At 36.7% G+C, this 22,615-nt stretch overlaps 1 protein-coding gene across 1 annotated transcript in view; it reads left to right on the forward strand.

Moving 5' to 3' along the window:
- Positions 1-22,615, forward strand: part of DLG5 (discs large MAGUK scaffold protein 5) — a gene marked incomplete at both ends in the record, with an annotated part of 106,396 nt that overhangs the window by 70,957 nt on the left and 12,824 nt on the right. Inside the window, 14 exons of the mRNA XM_080347501.1 lie at positions 1,461-1,645; positions 2,089-2,214; positions 2,939-3,071; positions 5,994-6,121; positions 6,803-6,978; positions 7,524-7,627; positions 8,351-8,443; positions 9,365-10,384; positions 13,252-13,390; positions 15,719-15,863; positions 16,372-16,493; positions 17,536-17,625; positions 18,844-19,012; positions 22,046-22,123. Coding sequence (XP_080203627.1) covers positions 1,461-1,645; positions 2,089-2,214; positions 2,939-3,071; positions 5,994-6,121; positions 6,803-6,978; positions 7,524-7,627; positions 8,351-8,443; positions 9,365-10,384; positions 13,252-13,390; positions 15,719-15,863; positions 16,372-16,493; positions 17,536-17,625; positions 18,844-19,012; positions 22,046-22,123 — 2,708 coding nt within the window. The remainder of the gene's footprint in view (positions 1-1,460; positions 1,646-2,088; positions 2,215-2,938; positions 3,072-5,993; positions 6,122-6,802; positions 6,979-7,523; positions 7,628-8,350; positions 8,444-9,364; positions 10,385-13,251; positions 13,391-15,718; positions 15,864-16,371; positions 16,494-17,535; positions 17,626-18,843; positions 19,013-22,045; positions 22,124-22,615) is intronic.

Consider the following 22,615-nt stretch of genomic DNA (forward strand, 5'->3'; position numbering starts at 1 on the left):
TTTTATGCTCATGAAATAACTAAGGAATATGAAATTATTTAATATTAAACTAGATTATTTTCATTAAAGTTGTATTCTGTTTTAATTGAATACCAATCCTTTACTGGTACAAATAAACTTTTTAGCCTTGCCAGTCACACAGATTTGCAAATCTTGAATGAGTGTGCGGGGAAGCGATGAAGCTACGTTTTCAGTTGTACTGGAGATAAGTCTTTCATTGTGTTTGGCTCTTTATGACCAAACCAGTGAGATTTTGGAAACTTGTGCTTTTCTCAAGGAAGCTGCGTAAGCTTGAGTGAGCTTTGCTGTGACTTAGCAGCATCCCTGCACAGCTGCTCACCTTTGGCGGATTCCAAATCAGAACTGATGCTTAAAATATAAACTTTTTTGTTGCTTTGAGTGGTCTTTTCAATTGTCCTTTTCCTGCCAGTGAAGTGTCAGAGAAGAAAGTGGTCATTGGAAATGAAGGAGACAATCAAAAGTCCAGACATGACTCTTCGTAGCCTTTGTTTGGTCTTATTTGTTGCAACTTTTTATTTTTAATTTTGAAGTGAGACTGTAAAGCTGGGGTTTAAGGTTCTGTGCTCTCTTATTTTTGAATATAATTGTAACTTGGAGGAAAAAAAGAGCCTTTAAAATATTAATCATGACTTAGTAGTCTCTCTTGGACGTACATGCATTCAGGTCTTAAAAACAGTCCTCCAAAGTTTAATCTTCAATCTAATGACAAGTCTAGTCAGATTCATTAGATTTATTTATATTCTTGAAGTGAAGCACACACAGTTTTTTTGCAAGCCCATGGCCTTCAGTGTTTTGTGATGGGCTTTATCCTTTAGTTGGCTTGTGGTTATTGGGCTGCAAGCCTGGAGTGCTCTCTCTGTATCTGTCTTACTATTGTCAACATCTCGCTTGTTCAACATGGAGGATGTTAAAGAAACAAGTTGAATTAAGAAGAAAGTAGTTCTTATCTAAACCAAGAAACATTCAAACAAAGCTTTGTTGGAATTCCATTGCTCAGATTTGGAGTTAAGGGGCCTGTGTGCATCGCAAAGTCAGTGTTGTGAAAGTGTGCATCTAGTTGTTCCAGGGTAAATATCAGACATTAATGCAGGAAATCTGTGTTGTAACTGCTTATAATAGTGTATCTGATTTCTAAATATCCTTGAATTTTTTTTCTGCTGGTCAAGTAGAACAAGAAAGAAATATGGAATGTCATATCTGAAATACAAAAGATTCACTGATGTTATTTCGAAGTAAGGGTTTTCATTTGTGTAGGTTCTACTCACTCAGGTTTGTGCACCACTGAGTGAAACACATTACAGCAGTTTCAATCTTCCCCCTGCCAAAGTTGCCAACAAGATAAATGAACATTTTTCATGAAAACATGAGAACTGAATACGTGTGTGCGCACTTACCTAAAAATTGTGCTTAAAATACTTATCTATGTTGTTCATTCCTAGATTCAAGATTCTGCTACCTTAGACATAGAAAGAGCAAATAAAGAAATTGAAATGCTTCGGAAACAATATGAGGCAATGTCACAAGAACTAAAGGAAGCTGTCCAGGAAGCAGAAGTAGCCAAGTGCAGGAGAGATTGGGCCTTTCAAGAGCGGGATAAGATTGTTGCAGAACGGGAAAGTATACGGTAAATGAATGCTAGATGGTGTGTGAATGATCTTTGTAACATCTTGTGTGCAGCTGGTGCAATTCCAGGTCTTGCTGGGTTTTCCTAGCGCTTTCTTCCACTTGTCAAAACTTCTGCATTAGGTGTCACAGAGTGATTTCTTTTAAAACCTGAGGGCACCTTACAAGGTACTTAGTTTAGTCTATACTATCCTACCCATAATGTCTCTAGTAAATACCATAGAGTCCAGCAGCACTGCTATGTAAGGACCACAAATTATGTATTCTTTTAGGTGTGATATACCTAATCCTTATACTTTTTTTTTTTTTTCCCCGAAAGGGAACATTTGAAACTGCTTTTTAAAATTTTACATTAACTATACAGTGTGGTAAAACTAGTTTGTTACTTAGGTAACAAACTTAGGTTACTTAAGTAACTAAATTGAAACTTCTTTGGTTTTGAAGGACTTTGTGTGACAACTTAAGGAGGGAGAGAGACCGAGCTGTGAGTGACTTGGCTGAAGCTCTTCGCAATCTGGATGACATGAGAAAGCAGAAAAACGATGCTGTGCGTGAACTGAAGGAGCTGAAGTATGTTGGAGAAATGATCAAACCGCATGGGAGCTTGTGATAAAAACTTCCGTTTATTACCTGTGTTTACAAGTGAACCATATGTTGTTATAGCCGTGGGCAGCACATGTTCATGGCATCATGTGTGGAAACACAGCCTGTATTTTTAGTTATCATGGAAATTATTGTGATGGGTACTATGTTAACCTTTTAATCTTATTGATGAGACATATATTCTAACCTTTGTACTGTGGAGATACGCTTGAGCAATATGAGATTCTTTCACTGAAGTCAGATTAACAGCAATTTAGTTTTTGTCAACTCTGTTCTGACTGGCTTACGAGTGCAAGGAAAATGTGCATCATACATCATCTCAATGGGTTCTGGAAGGAGTTTTGCTGTTGGTATTTATCATGCCCTACCTGTCCTGAGCATATTGATGCAGCTTATCTGAGGGTAAACTAAATCCATTTTGACAGATGTTAGAAAACTAGTTGTGTGTTTCAGTCATGGAAAAAGAATGCAAAAAATGTAAGACTATGTTAGGATGATATATAGAAAAGGAAAGTCAATTGAATAGCAGCCCAAGAATACTGGAAAGATGGAAACATGGGCCGAACTTTTGGTACGTCTTGGATTTTTGATCTAGAAACCAAAATGTAGTGTATCACATGATGATAACATTAGGTATCAGTTTATTTAAAAGGCTTGTCTGTGTCTAGAAATAATTATTTTCTTTGTCTAGGGAGAAGATGGAGAATCAGTTGGAAAAGGAGGCCAGATTCCGTCAGCTGATGGCCCATAGTTCCCATGACTCAGCCATAGACACAGATTCTCTGGAATGGGAAACAGAAGTGGTAGAATTTGAAAAAGACAGAGTGAGTCAAAAGCATGAACTGTATTGTCTTATATATTGGGTACCTTTGAAGTCAATTATAACATCTTGATACAGGGGATGATTAAAAATAACTGTATATTTTTAGTTCTTTATTGTTGTGCTAGGAACCGCACACACATATGCAGCAAGTGCAGTAACATCTAGATGAAAGTAGTTGACAAAACAAAGCTGTTGCACACAAGTTTTGTGTTTTTCTTCGTATGAATTAGAAATACAAGGCATTTCAAAAAGATAGACCCAATTTCAAAGCATAGCGATTTCAAATTACGTCCATCTTTTTGAAACACCCTGTAGTTCCTTCATATGATCTTGCAAAGTACCCAGGTCCATGTATTGTAAAAAAAAAAATGTTTTAAAGTAAATGTTTAGTGTTCTTAAAGCTAGATTCGTTGCAGAAACGGCAGTGCTAAGGCAGCAGAAACTTAAAATGTGATAGAAACACTGACATCAAAGAGCCCAGTCCTCTGCTGTTACAGGTGACATCACTTAATGCATAAACCAGTTAAACTTCTCTGTGAAGCTATTTCTACTACATTTGCTCAGATTTGATGGTTAGAAATGTTGAAGTATTAAAAATATTTATTAATAATGAACATGTATAGGGCAACATTGCCCTTCAGCTTAAACATCCGTGATAAAAGGAGGTGCTAATTTCTCTTACTTGTCTGTAGAGAGGGTTAATTCTCTTTTCCATTTTGGCATCTTAAATAAAGTTCTTAGGTTTAGCTTTTCAGATAACCTTTACATCCTTTCATTATCCTGATAGCACTTTGTTTCATTTAATTTTCTTTTTCTTCATTGTAGTCTAGAATTTTTATTTCACTGCTTTGTATGCAAGTCTTGTATGCCGCTCTATTTAAAATTTTTGGCTGGCACATCACATGGTTCACTAATTGTAATTTTTTTGACTGCATAGAACTCACAGGTGTTCTCCCAGATTGTGTTTCATTTTTAACAGCTTCTGGATATGCCAGCATTTCTTTCTTATTCCTCAATGACAAAGTTTGTGGTTTAATGCTGTCCCTTCTATTTTACTGCAGTATTGGGGGTCATCTTTTTTCTACTCTTTCAATCTGTCTGTGTTATGACAGTGCATCTCACCAGACTTACTAGTACATTCCTTTTTTGATACCAAAAAAATAATTTAGTAGTATTATATGTTGAAATATATAGATTGAAAAGACTATATGAACTGAGTGTCAATGCTGATCCATCAGGGCCACCATCTGTAAATTGTTTCTGGAAAAACAATTCCCCTTTCACCGTGCTTTTTCATTTTGTTTGACCAGCTCCTTCATCATCAGATTTTTGTGCATTGCCATCTTCTCAATTTTAAATGAAAGTAATAATTTTGCTTCTTCATTGTCTGGAAAGTTAGTCAGCAACTCTGTCATATGCTGTAGTCACGATAAACAACATTGTAGCCTGATGAATTTTCAATTCCTGTGCAATTATTTAATTATTCTTCACTTCAAAGATTGTACCGAATGCTTGCATTACTGACATCAAATGTTGTAGACATTGCCATCTGCATATAGCTTTTCCTTTCCTAAAGATAGGGATTATACTTGCTGCCATCAAATTGTAGTAATAGTATTGTGCCAACCTTGATTAGATATTTGGGAAAATCCTTGCTGACCTACCAGCATTTGAATTCCAGGATGGAGATTATAGAGTTGAATGCATTTAAATCCCTTTTATTTTTGCTTCAGCTTCACCTGTCTGCTTAAGCTTGTGTTCTATGTAACTACTCAGCTCAAAGCTGAGAGAAATAATACTAACTTTTCAGCTCTGGGGCTGTGCAATGATAACCGTGATCTTTATTTCATGGCAGCCCCCTATTCATCTCTATAAGTTTTTTTCTTACATAGAATGTTTGGAAGAATCAAAAGGTTTTTAATATATTTTTGGCAAGTTTAGCTTAATTTAATTACTGGTAATGTTTATACTTTTCCATTTTTCATCTTCAGCTTTTGTCAGGCATCTTTGGCGCTCCCTGAAGACTTTATGCTCTCTGATTTTAAGGGGATTAGTCATCGAACCGTGTTTAGAACCATGCCTTACGTGTCTGATTTAAGCTCTCTTTAATTTTTGTGTGTTAGATTTTAAATTTCGAGTATCATCTCCTTTCAGTATGCTGAGATAGTTGGTCCAGTTAATTTTAAGTAGAGTTATCTAATTTTTCTAAGTGTATTATTATTTAACACTGAAAAATTCAATAAATCAGTTTGTGGTCAGTTGGTCCCAATTTTTAAAGTGACTTTGCCATTTAGCAAACACCAAATTAAAATTTCCCTGTTTGGTTCAATGACAAATTTGTTAAAGTTGTTTATCTCTTTATACATTGAGGATGATGAGTTTTGGCCCAGGGCTGGTAGAATATTGCCGCTAATGTGTGTTTAGAAATGGTCCCCTAAAATGTTAGAGCTTACTTTCCCGTTTGCTTCTGGTCTCTAGCCATATCAAAGCGAGCATCTTTGAGTTCATCATTAAGACACAGTTCTGTTTTCTTACCTTTACAATTGTTTTTGGCCCAGTTAATGCCCATTCTTGAGGAACATGTCCTTGTTCTCTCATGATGCATCCAGCATCATACCTGAAAATGGGTTATACAGGTCTGAACACGCTTTCTTCTGTGCCCTTCTACTTTCCTGTTCCTCTTTGAAGTTCCATTCTGTGTTATTTCAGCCTTAATTTTCATAATGCCAGAGGATGCCTAATAACTAATGGAATTGAGAATTGGGAGCTTATATATGGAAGTATAAAATATAGAAACTTGCCCAGAACAGGTACTCTGTAAATATAAGTGCATAGTACAAACATGCAGTAATGCCTCTTGCTAGCAGCCAGTGGCACAATGGTTGCCAGTGCAGTTGAGTCACTTATTAATAATATATTTTAGGATGATATGGACTTGAAAGCACTTGGTTTTGATGTGGCAGAAGGCGTGAATGAGCCATACCTCCCTGGAGACTGCGGGATCTTCGTTACCAAAGTAGACAAAGGAAGTATTGCTGATGGTCGATTAAGGTAGGGTTTGACTTTGGAAGATACTTGTCTTTTGTTCATCATGATAAATTGAATATGACCACATTGTAAATTACCTGCAGTTTTTCCCATTTTTTAAAGTTCTTTTTTATCATTGGTTATGTGTGTATTATTAATATTGTTTGGGAAATTGAACTGAGAAGACAAAAGCCTGAAAGCATTACAGAAATTAAACAGTTTGACTTATCCCTTTAAAGCTTACCAGGATTTGAAATGTTCTTGTGTTTCTCTGTCTTAACTACTCTGTTGATTATCTCCTCCAACTTTGATCTATTTATTTAAATTTTGGGAAAGACACGAGGGTGAGGTATTGAGGGAGAGGGAAAGGTGAGTAGAGCAAGGGATAATCTGAAACCTGCTCCCATTCTTAGTGTCAATAAGAGTTTTTTAACCACTCTTCTCTATCCAAAGAGTTGATTTTAAATAAGGGGTAGTCATTACCAATTTCAGGATATACTTTTGCTTATGAAGTGCAGACTATAAGTTCTGGTTTTCATTTAGCTGCTATTCAGTGCTTTTTCAGGAAAAGAGGACTCCAGATAATTAAGGTTTGGTATAATGAGATCAACTCTGCTGCATCCTTTTCCATGGATGTTATTCATGTGCTGCATCCAGCAAGGTATGCTTGTAACATTGACATGTTTATTTCTGTTTATCTGCTAGAGTGAACGATTGGTTGCTGAAGATAAATGATGTGGATCTTACTAATAAGGATAAAAAGCAAGTTATAAAAGCTGTTCTAAACGGAGGTGGTGTTATTAACATGGTAGTTCGAAGAAGGAAGTCCTTAGGTGGACGAGTGGTAACACCTCTTCACATCAATGTTTCCGGACATAAAGGTAATTGCTATAAAGAGTGTAGGTAACTGGTACATGTTTGTTCAGCCAAAAATGGCTTGATGTAAAGGTGCATGTTCTGAGCTTCTGCTTAAATCCCACTTCAGCTGTTACTACCTCCTTGATAGGGATTTTAATTATTTGTTTTTAGCAAACTAAGAATGCTTATATTGATAGCTTTATTCTGTAAAGTACGGGTTTTCTTTTCTGTTCTTAGGTGGGTTTTGGTTTTGTGGGGGGTGCGTCTGTTGCTTGTTTATTAGTTTATTTTTCATACTTCTAGTTAGCTGCCTGTCTGGAGTGCTACTGGGAGGCTAAACAGGATTCTTAAACCCATCAGGCACCTCAGGTTTTTATGATTACGTTAAATTTTAGGATATTAAAAAAAATCCCTATTTTCTGCCATTGTGTTCTTGTTTATTTGTGTTTTCAGAAAATGAAATTCAATTTGTTTGCTAGTTCTTTCTTGTGCAAGCAGGTCAGACGTGCTGTCTGGGCAAGGTATTTGAATTGCAGGAGTAAATGTATGTTTATTTTGTGTATTTCAGATAGCGGGGTCAGTCTAGAAAATGGCGTGTTTGTTGCTGCTGTTGTACCTGGAAGCCCAGCTGCCAAAGAGGGTTCCCTTACTGTGGGAGACAGAATAATTGCGGTAAGTCTTAAGAATACATTATCTTCTTCTTTTTTTTTTTTTTTTTTTTTCATTTATTTTAAAGCATTATCTTTGAGGCTCCTCTAAGATCCCAAACTTTCCAGTTAATTTTTTACTTTCACTGTATTATGACCTTTTTGTATATTCACTAAATATTTATTATAAACAATGTGTTTGTAGGCTGTGATTAATATAATGGGCAGGTTATTTGTTCCAGTTGGTTCATGTGAGAATTAATGACAGAGACACTGACTCTTCACACTTGGCTTGTATATAATGATACTCGTGATATTTGTACTGAATAGGAAAGATCAGTTCCAAAAAGACATCCCTTGGTTGGATGAAAGATTTCTTGTCATTCTTCTTGGCAGGGGAGGTTTTCTTCTATGTGCATTTGCAGCCTTAAACAACCTGTCTGATTTATGAACCCCCGAAGAAGGGAAGGCGATTACTGTTGATGTACAAATACCATAGAGGCTAATGTAGTACAACAAGTGTTGTTACACTGTATCTCTAGTAGGAATAGCAAAATCCTAGTTAACAGGCTCGTTTATTTTAGTGGAGAATGGAAAAAGACAGGACAAGGTCAACCAGACTTGAGTCATGTACACATATAGAACTAGTGGGTTTTTTTGTCTCAGCGATGCTACCTTAAGATGCTCCGCACCTGCTACCTTTGATTTACGGATCTCTGTTGTGTTTGGGTTTTTTTTGTGTGTGCAGATCAATGGCATTGCACTAGATAATAAGTCACTTACTGAATGTGAAGCTTTGCTACGAAACTGTAGAGATTCCCTTACCCTGTCACTGATGAAGGTGAGTAGGAGAAGCTAAATTCGCAGAATTTTTTTGAACTTACACAGAATTATTTTAATTCTTCAGGGAAGAGTATGCCACAAATGAATATATCGTTATGAGAAAGTCTCTGCTAAAGATAAGACCATCTGGGTGCATTTCACTGGTGGTACACTTAATAGTTATTTCCATGTAAGGCTATTGTGGCATCTGGTAGGAAATGAAACTTATTTATTGCTCTTACTTCTTTCCCATTTGTTTGCTGGCTGCATGAAATGACTCCTAGCACAGTTCCTTCTTTTTTCTTGTTTTCATCTTTGGGACTGCAGTAGTGTTGTACATGAAAGATAAACTGCCTTCTGACTACAGAAAGGTTTGCTTTAGTCCGGGAGGAGTTGTGCAGAGAACAGAACTCTGGCTATCATGAGGATTAAGTACAAGACTTTCTTTTCAGATTTATTGCAATAAAAATATTATTCTGTTTTGCTTATTGAGGTTATAATCCTCTTATGCTGGGCCTGTCACATGGCTTTTGTGAGTGATAATTCCAGCTCCAGAGAGCTTGAGATCTTAAGAAAGTAAAAAGATGAAATATTTGAGGCGAAAATGGGCAATGAGAGATGACTTATTAGCATCACTTAACAGAGGTAGGAGTAGAGTGCAGGGCCTTTCAGTGTCAGTAAAAGGCTTCTGCCACAGTGTGAAGTTGCCCGTCTGGAATTGTTCTGAAAGCATTTAAAATTTTTTTCTAGCTTCATTTTATCTGTGTTCCGTGTTTTGATCTCCAGAATTTTATTAAACCTTTCCCAACTGCATCTATAAATGTGTTGGTGCATATTCAGGTATAGGTAAATCAAGGAGGCTAGAATATGCCTCATTCTAAACAGAAACCAACCTTAATAATGTGATCACTTGTGGTATTTTTTTGTTTGTTTGTTTTAGATTTTTCCTCAGAGTTCATCTTGGAGCGGTCAAAATATATTTGAAAATCTGAAGGATTCAGAAAAAGTATCGAACTGTAGGGTTCATGCATCAGAGATACAATCCCAAAATAAAAGAAATCTGAAACTCAATAGCTCAACACAGACTGACATTTTCAATCCAGACATCATGGATGGCAAGAAGGACCAGAGTGATCAGGGCAGTGGTTCATTTTGTGATCACAAACCTTTTCCTAATAACACACTACGAGTAGACTCTCGTAGGAACACAGTGCACAGTTGCCATAGTAATTCAGAACACAGTCTCAGCTCCTTCAGCCCAGAGGCTTATGGGGACAGAGGCTATGGAGCTGTTGACTTGGACAACAGAAGGCTGCCTTATGAACCCACAGGAGCTGACTGTATGGTGGTTGAGACCACGTGTGACAAAGGACATGGAGCTAAGCACAGTGGTGGTACCTGGCCAAAAGTCATGGTTAACATCTCAGCAACAGAAACGGAGAAGTTCTCTGTCTACAAAAAGCCAAAACAAAGGAAATCTATCTTTGATCCTGATACCTTCAAAAGACCACCAACTCCTCCCAAGCTGGAGTACCTTTCCCCTAATCAGGTGACAGGCCATTCACCTCAGCCATCAAAATCTGAAGTGGCTTCAACTCCTCCAACTCCTCCTAAGAGAAGTGACTCTATCAAATTCAAGCACAAACAGCAGGCAAGCTCTGCATCAGAGTCTACAGTAACAACGGGATCTCCACCCACCAGCCCAGCCACTGTCCAAGCTCCAGTTTCCTTGGCACTTAAGCAGGACTCTGCTACTCTCAAGGGGCGCAGCAGGAACACTGGGCATTATTATCGGGAGGAGGGGATTGACTGCACTCGCCTCTCTTCAAGGAAATCCTGTGAAGATGACATTGGCTTTCAAAGAGTTGAAGAGCCAGAGATTAAAAGGCCAAGGCCAAAATCAGCTCCTGCATTGAGGCATAAAATGACCTCTATGCCCATTCCTAATCCTGCGCTTCAGGTAGAAGCTTGATATATTGAAGCACAAAACTAGAAACCTTAAAGTGTATGTTCAGTGTGCATTTGGGTGCCCAGCTTCGTAGCGTGACAGGAGAAGCATAACGTGTTCTCAAAAACCAGATTCCCTGTGAAGCTACCCCAGACTCAGTTGGCAGTTTGTAGTGTCAAAGAATACAAAACCAATTCTTGGAGTTGCAGTTTTTAACAGGTGCTGGTGGCCACCAAACAGAATCATAGGGTTCTGTTTAACAGCCACATCTCAGGGTTTTAATGCTGCTTGGTGGAAAATCAGGGCTCTTTTGTGTATATTTTTGACCACCTGACCAAAAAAAGAAAATAAATAAAAATGCGAAGAGGCAGGTTTAGGAAAGCTAACAGTAGAATCTCCTAAGTTTTCCAAAAGTCAGTTGCCCAGCTCACTGTACAAACTATTGGAAAAAAGGTACACCATTCACAGTGTTGGTTTTTTGAGTCTTTCTGTGTGTATACATTTTGTAAATCTAATCTGAAATTCATAGGGCATTAGGTACATTACACTGTAGATGGACTGTTTATGAAAATGTGGTTTAAGAATACAGTTCAAAATGAGATTATAGTTTGTTAGAATAAACAAGGCTACTGTGGAGACTGTGGGTCATGTCTTACCACAGTAGGTGGAAGAAAAATTTTGTGGTCTAAGAAGATGAACCTATTTAGATGACGACTATATATAAAGTGGCATCATCAATAATGTAGTTTTAGGTCTACCGCTTCAGATTTGCTAAGGTGGCAGATACAGATTATTTTTCCCAACTGAAATCAGAAGTTTCAAAAAGTCTTATCTTTGCTTATATATAATCACACTATAATAACTCACAATATCATATTTTTTGCTTGTAACTGTTTATACCTGGATAATCCCGTTATTGTCATTGAGTTTTAGAAGCAATACAGAAGGCAAAGCTGAATTGGAAGCAGTGCAAGGTTTGGAGCCATATTCTGCAAAAATACCGGTATAAGAGAACAACTAGCAGTTTTGTTTGTTTTTTGTTTTTTTTTTTTTGGACGGCTTCAATTGTATTTTTTTCTGCATTCCCTAACATTTTTTTGGAAAAATAGTTATGGAGAGCTTTAAGCCTTTTTTATGAAAGCTTCCAGCAAATTCTGCATTATCAATGACAGAAAAGCATAAGTACCTGAAAGCAGCAGATTTATTCTAAACCAGGTCTGGAAAGCAGTACGGCTAAGAGAAAGGTCACAGCTTTTCATCAAGAGTTGCCCTGCAAAAAGCTAAGGAAGGCATGTTCTAATATCTTTTGGCACATATATAACAACAAAACGATATCAAGCTATTCAACACATTTGAATGCAGGGTTTTTGCTTTATATAGAATATCAGTAGTGAGCACTGATACTCCCATGCTTCGTTATAGTGCATTATCACAAGCATATAAGTTGTCCTGTGTTGATAATGAAGAGTTGGCAGCTGTGACAGGACACATGTAGGTAGGGGCTTATGTGTAAGAAATTTGTTCACTGGAACAGATGGAATTTTTTTGGCACTCACTATTTAAAAGACTAGAAAGGATTGACAAGTGCATATTCTAGTTGGTTCTACATAGTGCCCAACTGATAGTGCAGATATCATAGAGGTGTTGGTGTGAGGTGAAACAAATTGTGCAATAGAACTATAAAGTAGTAATTTTTGGTCTTTAAGATTACTTGATATATTAGTTAATTTACATTTCTAGGGTTAAATTAGGACTAGGTTCCGTGATTACTTTAAAAATTTTTTTCCTCCCTTAATTTCTTCCTTATCCTCCACGAAGATAGGCACAGCTTCCTATCTCTGAAGCTGTTGACTAGAGAGAAGTGATATTGTGCCTCAAAAAGTGGACATCATTCACTCTGAAAATTTCTCTCTGGTGGAATCATTTTTGTGCACTACAACTACCTTAGGTTGTCTGGTGGTAGTATCCAGTCTACATGTAGTAATTGCTGAATTAGCGTTTATAATATCAAAAATATGTATGTAGAACATGCAGCGTACTTGGATTTGTAGCCATATTGGGTTGTTATCAGTTTCCTTAGGTATATATAAACAGAGTTAAGTTTGTGTACCTTGATAAGTGGATAAATTTAAGAGAACTTTAATTCGTGAGTAGTAGTACAATTTCTAATACACCCATGGTAGTGATCAAGCATTCATTCTAAGAAGGTACCTCTGTATCTTTGTGCTTGACTTTGTGCTCTCAGTAACTCTTCATTTAATTAATGTCATAAAAACTGTAAGTACCTTTTCAGTAATTTATTTTTCACTTATTCCATACTTCAGTCTCATGGTTTGTGTTGTACATTTTAAATGTGTAAACCCTGAGTGCTGAGCCCTGAACTTGTCAGTTTCTGAGCTATTCTCATGTTCCTTAACTCACCAGTGTCAACACATTATGTACAGAAGTTGTGATGGTTCCAAAGCCTGAATTACTCTGTTGAAGAAGGGTTGCTCCATGCATACCTGAAAATGCAGACTGAGAGGGAAACCCTTTCTGGCTTGTTAGCCAGAAACACTTTAGGAAACACTTGCAAGAGCAGCTGAAATGACAGTTGGAATGTCCTATGAAAGCAGTATTTTAAAGGAGAAACATAACTAAATGCTGGGTGTTTTTTTTTATGAAGGAGAGTATACCAGTTAAATTGCGAACGTTGGCCTAAAAAGATTATGAAATAATTAAAAGAAGTAACAGAGCAAGATGGAGGAAGGAAGGGGCAGAAGTGAACAGCAACATTGAAAGATGAAGTTGTAACAAGCGCTGTGATGGCAAGCACTTGTTTTGTTTTGTTTTTTTCTGAATCTCCAACTTCCTCTAATGAAATTCCTGTGTTTTTGTAGGTGCAGAAGTATGCTCCAGCTAGTGAGGAGCATCTGTCTCCAGAGCTGCAGGAATGGGCACCATATTCACCAAAACGGTCTGCCAGGCACAGTGACGGTTTTGTGCCTGCCGCCTTGTATGCTGGCAGCATGTCAGCAGGTGAGTGACAGAACTTGTAGTTACTTTCTAGAAATTCCCCAAAGAGTTTGTACATATGGAAAATATTGAGGATTAGTTGTGATAAGTGCAGAACAAATATCACACAAAACATATTTCTGTAATCTGTTGTTATATGAACATGGTCTGCTCAGCTTTTGGATTGTAAAGAAGTGAAACCTGTTAAAGAACCATTAAGGAAACGGAGCGTCTCCTTGCTGAAGGACTTGTTTAATCATTTTCTGTGCTGAGAATTTTTGAATACATTAGTGGTGAACAAGTTGTAGCCTATACATTAGCACAAGTAAAATTAAAACATTTTTGAAAGCAAATACTAAATGGAGACATTCTGAGATACTTAACTTAGATGCTTAACTTCTCAAATACTTCCAAGGAAAAAGATCTGATGTTCAGAAAGTACAACATATGAAGTTCTGCCTACTGGAAATGAAATGCTCAGGTTGAGTGCCCAAATTGGTTTTGATCTTAATCTAAATTAAATATTAAATGCTAGTGCGTTTGAGATACTAAGCTGCTGAAGAGGGGACTTGCAAGCAGCTCACACAGAAATCAATATAATCAGGTAAAACAGAAAACAGTTAGCATGTGGTCTCAATTGATCAAACAGTTGTTGGTATTGGGGTTCATGTTAGCAGTTTTTAAATTGGCACAAACTAAAAGAAACACTTCAGGACCTAATTAGGATATCATATATTAGTTGGTTAGACCTGGTAAACTTGTTGCCAGATGGATTGTTCAGTCTTTAGCTACCTTCAGGAGATGCATGCAAAACTTGGTTTTTCAAATCAAGACAATATTGATTTGTATGAGTTTACCGTCAGTTCTTTGGAAAGCCCCAAACTCCTGTGTGCTCTAGAAATTATGGAAGATTTTCTTCTTACTGGAGACTGCGAAGGAGGTAATGACTTGTGTGTCTGGAACAACAGACAGCTTCCAACCCAAACAATTATCAGAATGTAAAAGCGTGCTCAAGAGTAGCTCAGATCAGTAAAGCTTTTGCTTTTCTTTGATTTCTTTTACTCTTTTCTGCCTCTTTTAATAATAGTAGAAAAAGTATTAAAAGGTATTGTTTTTAACTTAAAAGCTTTATCTTACCAAGATAGTTTGCATAATAACACAATCAAGTCAAACCTACATTTGACTGTACAGTGCTAAGTCCTGAAATGTGAACAAGTTTTTACTATTGTATTCTATGCAACAAACTCATTTTAGAGGAAATTGGTGAAATAGACTTCGGTTGAATCATAGAATAGTTTGAGTTGGAAGGGACCTTCAAAGCTCATCTAGTCCAACCCTCCTGCCATGAGCAGGGACATCTTCAACTAGATCAGGTTGCTCAGAGCCCTGTCCAGCCTGGACTAAAAAGTTTGTCCCTGTGTTTCTTGTAAGCCCCCTTTAAAGTACTGAAAGGCCATAGTAAGGTCTCACTGGAGCCTTCTTGAGGCTGAACAGCCCCAGCTCTCTCAGCCTGTCCTCGCATGAGAAGTGTGGCCTCCTCTGGCCCCTCTCCAATAGGTCCATGTCTTTCCTGTACTGATGGCTGCAGAGCTGGATGCAGTACTGCAGGTGGGGTCTCATCAGAGCAGAGCAGAGGGGCAGAATGACCTCCCTTGACCTGCTGGCCATGCTGCTTTTGATGCAGCCCAGGATACGGTTGGCTTTCTGGGCTGCGAGCGCACATTGCTGGGTCATGTTGAGCTTTTCATCCAGCAGTACCCCCAGGTCCTTCTCCGCAGGGCTGCTCTCGCTTGGTTGAGTACTGAAGCATGAATGTACTTGAAATCACAGCTTGAGAAATAAGTTTCATAAATATTGAAGTCCTATTATTTATAGTCATAGAACACACTAGAAGTGTGAGTCTTTGAGGCAGTAGAAGAAGAACAAGAGTGATTTTAGTGGTAGTCAGTTCAAGTACCAATTAAAAACTTGTGTTCCTATCAGAAGACTATTCAGAGAGAAATGCAGAATTTTTATTACTGTGTAAAAAAGCTTGCTACTTGAAAACAGAGGAAATCTTTTAGTTACCCGTGGACATTACAACAATATACTGTGAATGACTTGCATTTTTTGGTAATCTTAATTACCGACTAACCACATTATAATCCAGATTGCAAATATGCGTGTACCACTTAGAAGGTGTAACATGGTGCTTAATAATATATTTCTCTGTATGCTAGTTGTATTTATATGTACATGTTCATACATGCAGATGTTATAATATGTGATTATATAAATATTTAAATTCTTTAAAATTCTGTAGTTCATGTGCTAATAATGTTGGTAAGAATGTGTTTTTATCATCTTAAGCAGGTACTGTACCAAGAAGCTTAGCACCATGTCCTGCAGTAACTGCTGTCATGAGAAATCCAATCTATACTGCCTGGAGCCATAGAGTTCACACCAGCAATTGCCCATCAGTTGCCAGCCAAATATGCCATCAGCATCTGCATCCCAGGTGTTTTAAAACTTATTATTTCCTTAGGTTTTTGTTTTTGTTAGGATGAAATTGCTTCTCGTAGTTGTTTTACACAGTGCAGAGTGAAACACAATGCTGTTGCTTGTTATTTTGACCCGGGGTTCTCGAAGCCATTATTGTGTAGAAGTGATGTGCCAGTTACTTTCCTGTCTTTCAGTAGCCAATGGATTAGGTTTCCCTCCGCTCCGCTGGCTGATATTGACAAAGAAATTTATTTTTTTAATGAACTAATTGCGAATGTTTTTTTCTTGTTCTTGCCAAAGCAAATAAAGCCTTCCCCCTTTTTTATAGTACTTTGGACTATCTTTCCTCTGACTTCTCTTAAGTCATAAAATGATGGGACAATTAGAAAGTGGGAAGGAGAGAAACATTCATTTTATTGAGTAACTCAGGAATATTCGAACTTCTTTGTTGGCCAGTTTGCTATTTGCTGAGGTCCTTTGCCCAGTTCTAACTTTTGCCCTATTCTCCTTTTCCTTTGATGTAGTTCCCAGCATCAAGGTCGCCTGAGTTTGGACCTGAGTCATAAACACTCCAATGACTACTCTGAAAATTCACGTACAAGAGCATCTCATGGCTCAAATTCATTACCATCCAGTGCAAGACTTGGTAAATAGCTTTTCTGATTTATTTCCTGTGGAATTCCTGTATAGTGAAGGCAAAGAATAAATGGAAAATTCCTTAAACATATGTGTTGTAGAATTGTCATAGCTAACAAAGCCTAAAGGCGTCATGTGTTCCTTCATTTTTTTTGTGGTTTTATGACTAATGGTGTTCCCTAGAGATAGCTATTTAATTTGTTCTTTACACTCTCTTTAAAATGCTGTATGTTTGAGTGATTCTCCTTTCTGTGCCTGTTACTGCATAAAAGTATCCTTATAAAGATGGGAGGCCCAGCCAAAGTATTTTTAAGATTCAGTGAAGTGGAGAGAAGAGAAAAGCAAAGGGCCCCCAGAACAAAAAATCAAGCATGACTAATGGCCTAATGTAAATTATATTGTTGGATGATAAGTTACACCTATGTTTACTTGATTGACACGTGAGATTGTTTATGCCTATCCCAGTAATACCAAGCAAATGCATGCTTTGTGGCAGCAATATTTTAACATTTTAGAATTTTTTAAATTTTATATAATAACATTTTTGTGTATGTATGTGTCTTGTGCTACATCAATGATTGACAATTGCATCTGAATAGAGCATGACAGCTTTGTAACCACAGCAAAAATGGCATAACAGTTTACAGTTTCAAAAATTTATGTTTTCATCCAGGCAGAATGTAATTAGAATATTTTAAGTGCCTTTTGGAGAGTCCCGTGGATTCTTAATAAACAGTTGTTAGATTCTCACTTGGACTTCAAGTTAAATTTTGTTTGTTTGAAAAAAAATTCAATTTTTTCATACAAGAATGAATAGTATATATATACTGTATAGTTATGTTGTGCTCTGTTTATATTGGCTGTGTACTCAAGACAACGTACTAGAAATATGATATACACAGTATATATGAGGGTAATCATAAGGCTTGTGCATAAATTCAGAGGCTGTTTTAATGCTTACTGAAGAAGTAGAATATAAATGTTTGGGTTTTTTTTTGGTTCATCGTAGTTTTTACTTTTGTTATTGTAATGATTTCTTGTTGTAAAAATAGGTTCTTCAAGTAACTTGCAATACAGAGCAGAACGAATTAAGATCCCTTTGACTCCAAGATATCCAAGGTCCGTCATGGGCTCGGACAGAGGTGAGTTATTTCATAAGCGATTTTAGTCATACTATTTTCAGTATTGCTAATGCAAAGCATTTGCAGTTGTTAAATGAAGTTGTGCCAAAATCTAAGTATGACAGTTTTATTAAGGTTAGAAAATTTGCATTTTGCCACAGGAAGGTAGGAAAAGAAACTTTCTAATGAACGTTTATTTTTGCTGTTGGTTGACTCTAGGATGTGCACACCAAAAAAAAGTAAGAATAAGTATTGCTCTGTATTTTACAGTTGTGGTTTTCTTCTAGAATGATGTCTTAAAAGTTTTAACAGTGAGATGACCTGCATTATTTTTTGATTGTTTATTATTTTGCATATTATTGTATTGCTGATTGTAAAGTATATTTTGAAATGCAGTGAAATATTTTAGTACTTCACTCATAATTGCTTGGTGTAGGATGTATAAACACATGAAACCAAATACCAGTTGTAGTGCTGGAGAGCTGTGGAATTCAAAGTTTGATGACATCATTGCTCAGATGTTCTGTAGCCTTAATGGATTTCATGCAGCACTTTTCCTAACTGGGCAAATAAAGTTCTTAGAAATGACTGTCATTAGTAATTAGTAATATGAGATTTATTTTCTGTAGCCTTTTCAGAGGAAGCAAACTGAGTGTTTCTGTCAGGACACTTGCTCAGTCAGTTACTCAGGGGGAGGGTACAGCCAGGGAAGAGATACAAACAGTCATGTTAAGCTTGTTTGGAATTGCAGAGCTTTCCTGTCACTGTGTATGATTCATGCTGGGGTTTTGTTGGTGTTTCCAGGTGTTTCATAATATATCTCATACCCAAAGGAAAGGTCTACATAAATGTTATTTGAAAATAGGCCTACCTATTAAGTTTTATTTTATTTCTCCTTTCCTGTTTTTTATTATTTAACTTTGCATTGTTAAGTGTTTTCAGACATGTATATGGTGTAGCTTGTCTGTGATGTCTTCTCCTTGTTGAGAACGGCAGTAGTTGCATGCACACATACAGGGGACAGATTGGACATATAGTCATTAAAGACAGTAAATTTGCACTGTTTGAAATGAGTTATGTTGAGGAATGTTGAAGTGGTTTCCCTAAGCTTGTTATATGATTGAGTGCTAGTGAACAACCAGTCTCGTTTCATATGTGTGTGTCTTTTGTTACGTCTGTGTAGATCTCCAGACTCTGACAGATGCAGGATACTAAAACTCAGCTGTTGGTTTTCCACAGGTTCCTTGTCACACTCTGAATGTAGCAGTCCCAGCTTGATAACTCCTCCGCAGTCACCTCTTAACTTGGAAACGTCTTCCTTCGCCAGCAGCCAGTCTCAGAACTCCCTTTCTACATTACCTAGGATTTCCATTAGCCCAGTATCTGTAGGAGAACGTAGAAAAGATAGGTAAGGTCTCCACGTTATTTGCTTTTCATACCAATGTGTCTGAGGAAATTTGGTACGTTTATTTATTGGCCTGAAGGAATATGAACATTTAGTTTAAATGACAGAGATATAGGTGCAGGAGTGCATCTCTGATTCTGTTACTTGGTGTTTCTATTTTCTTTACAAAGTATGTGTGGATTTTTTCTTCAAAACTGAAGAGTAGATTCTCAAGTTTAGAAAATTAAGGCATTTCATAAGGATTTTATTTCTTCCATGTTAGATTATTGGCCACACCAAATAAGGGTGGTCTAAATTGGAATACACTCCTTAAGCTGAACTATCTCAGGTGCTTGTTTTGTATTCTAGAAAACTAAATGAAATGAAGACCTAGTACCATCTGGTAGCTAAGTATCAGGTGCCTTAATGTTGTAGAATGTATGCTTGAACACTGTGCCTTGATTAATTTAGCCAGATAACATGAAAAATTGAGGTCATAACTGTGCAAGAATCTATCTATATGTGCAGTTGCAGTTCTACTACTGTGACTGATACCTTTGGCTGTAGCTGAACTGCTACTACCAATAGCATTAATTACATGCTTGCACAATTGAACCTGATAGTATGGTTTTCTTAAAACCAGGAGATTTGTGTTTTGATGACTTTCTGTATCCATGATGAATATTTTCAAGATATATTGCTTCTGGTATCAGCCCATGACACCTGATTTCATTTTCTCATGATCTGGCTAGACTGGATATATCAAAAAGTTTGCATGAATTCAAAGCTTTGAACACTAAGACATAAATCTGAATTGGGCTTTTATTTACAGTAAGGCAGCTGAATGCCATTCTGGCAGTGTAAAGCAGCTATGATGTGTTGGAACAGGTTACATTTATGAGGACTTCAAGACCCCTTTGTGTTCCTTGATTTATGTAAAAGCACTGACCATAAAAATGTAAATGATAAAGTATAAAGGATATTCTGTATTCTGAGTTTTCTGGTAGTAATAAAAACTTATTCATAAAATGTCGTATGAAACTTTTGTGTAAAGAATCAGTAATTCAGCTATTGCAGTAACTCTAGAACATGTATTGTGTACAGTGGACAGTGTTACTTGGAAAGGGAATGTAGAAAGGTCTCTGAATTTTCATCCTTTCTTCAGCGTGACTTTTGTACTACGTGTACTCAATTTGTGTCCTCATATAAATGTTTTTCTAATTGTCACTTGCAAATTCAAAGTCAGAATTTCTTTTCTCTTTCATGTGACTAATAATGTATAATGTTCAGCTGCAATAGTGAGGTTTTTGACACCCCAATGACTTTGTGTCTCTGAGCACAAGATATGTGTTCTGATCTCTGGGAAATAACAATTGCTGTTAATGTTGATCAGATGATTGAAGTACAGTCAGGTTCCAGCCTCTTTGCTCTTGCTATGCATATGTGCAAACCATAGTCTGAATTGACTTTCTAAAAATAATATAATTCTAAGTTTGTTTTTAAAAAGCAAAATAAAAACCTAACTAACACAGACAATTTTTAACCTAAGAAAGTAGCTAATTTAAGTCTCTTTCCTCAGAAAATGTTTGAAGATGCCTAGATAATGTTTTAAATGGTTATTTGGTCTTAATTCTTTCTGCTTCCCACAACATATATGTAACTTTCTCGACCTTTCTCCAGATAAAAATAATAATACAGATTAAAAATAAAAAAAGTTTGTTCTCTTGATTTTAATTTAAATGAAAATTAAAAGATCTGATCAATTAAGACTTTTTTCTCATCGGTGTTCAGTAATTATGGCAGGGAGTGTACATGTTCTAGAAGAGTGCATTTCACTTCATTTCAATAACACTGCTTATCAAGAAAGACACTTGTAAAATGTTATAGTTCTGTTTTACTTATTGATTCTCTACTACATGCGTTACTAGGTATCATTCATATTTTGTATTTACTAGAATTCTAAGATAAGATCCTGTGCAATTTGTATAAGCTTGAGTCTTTCTTATTCCAATCCAGAACAAGCACACCAAATTTAAAAATGCATGTGGTAGATGGAAAAGCAGAAAGGTACAATAAATAAAAATTAGAAAGATGTAATTTTAGTTTTTAATGAGGTAGTATGCCATGATAATTAAGCAGCTTCATATAACATAATGATTTACATGCTCATAATGAGTTAAAAGAACTAATAAATTGCATTTTTCTGTGAGTTTAGCTAAGAAATGCTACATACAAAAAATGTGGGCTTCAGTTTAACTTTGCTGGTAGTAGACCTACCTTGTCTTCATTACATTGATAGACAAGCTCTGAGGCCATTACTGCTAACAGTGATGTTGATATTAGAAGATTATTTGGTTCCAGAGTTGCATTTATATAATCAGCCAATTTTTGTCTTTTATGCACTAGTAAGCTGGCAAACTATTATGCACGTACTGCAGAAGTCTAGCAAATAGTTAAAATACTGTGGCAATAAACGTTATTTATGAAATTATTACTTCTTCCCTCTGCCCCCAACCCTAAATCCTACTCTTTCCAAAAATACTTTTTTTGCAGCCCAGCTCACGTTGGTAGCCGTGAGTGCAGCCCAGTTAAGTCATCTGGTTTCTGAACAGCACGACTGAAATAGTTCAAGCAACTGGCACAATTTAGGGAACGTCTATATGATATAATGAAGACTTAGGCAATAATACATTCAAACGAAAGCATGTCAAAAGGAGTATAACCCTATTAAAATAAAAAATACACCACACCTAGTACCTAAGCTATTTCATTCTGAATGAGCTCGACTGTTAATACCTGGTGACACTTTTTACTGTGTAGACATTTTCATAGTAATATGAACCAGCACTTTTTAGGAGGCTACTGTTTGTTTATATACTCCATGAAGGGATCAGCCCTATTTGTACAGGTGGATACATCCCAACTACGGGGGGCGGAAAGGGGAATTTATCAGGATTTTTTTTGTATCAGCCATTCTCTTGTTATATTTCTAGTGTCTTACTACTGTGTGTCTTTTTCTAAGTGTTCTTTTCTTCTTAAATCTTCTACATCTTTCAGATATCTGTTCCGTAATAGGTCTTTTCTGAGAATCCCTGTGGCTCCTAGGCCTAGGTTCTCATCACTAAGGAGTTTGAGGTTGGCCTGATATAAGGTTGTCCTTCTTGAGCAGTATTGCGCACTTTGTGCTATTTGACATGTTTGGATAATTGCCCTGAGGAGAATTTGCATGGTAATTGTAATGCTACCATGCAAACCGCTGTCTTAATGGCTTGAGTTTGCAACTGCTTAATTTTCATTACTAATTTATGTTTCCCTGTATACAAATATGAAATCTGATATTTGTGCATTGTTGTTCCTTGGTTTTCCATGTTATCATTTATGATGTTTATTTTCACTGGCAATAAAGACCCCCAGCATTTATAATTGTAACATACCTTTCTGGAATATGATTTGTAAATTACATATTATATACAGTGGTTCAATTACTTTCATACAACATTCATCTGGAAGCTTCTTTCCTACCAACTTCACTATCATACTCTTTATCATTCGTATTTACCATAACATCTTTGAGCAGCTGTGTATCTGGTATACATTTACTTCTGCCACTGTACATTGCATGGTGTT

The sequence above is a fragment of the Nesoenas mayeri genome, assembly GCF_963082525.1.
Source record: "Nesoenas mayeri genome assembly, chromosome: 7".
Lineage (NCBI taxonomy): Eukaryota > Metazoa > Chordata > Aves > Columbiformes > Columbidae > Nesoenas > Nesoenas mayeri.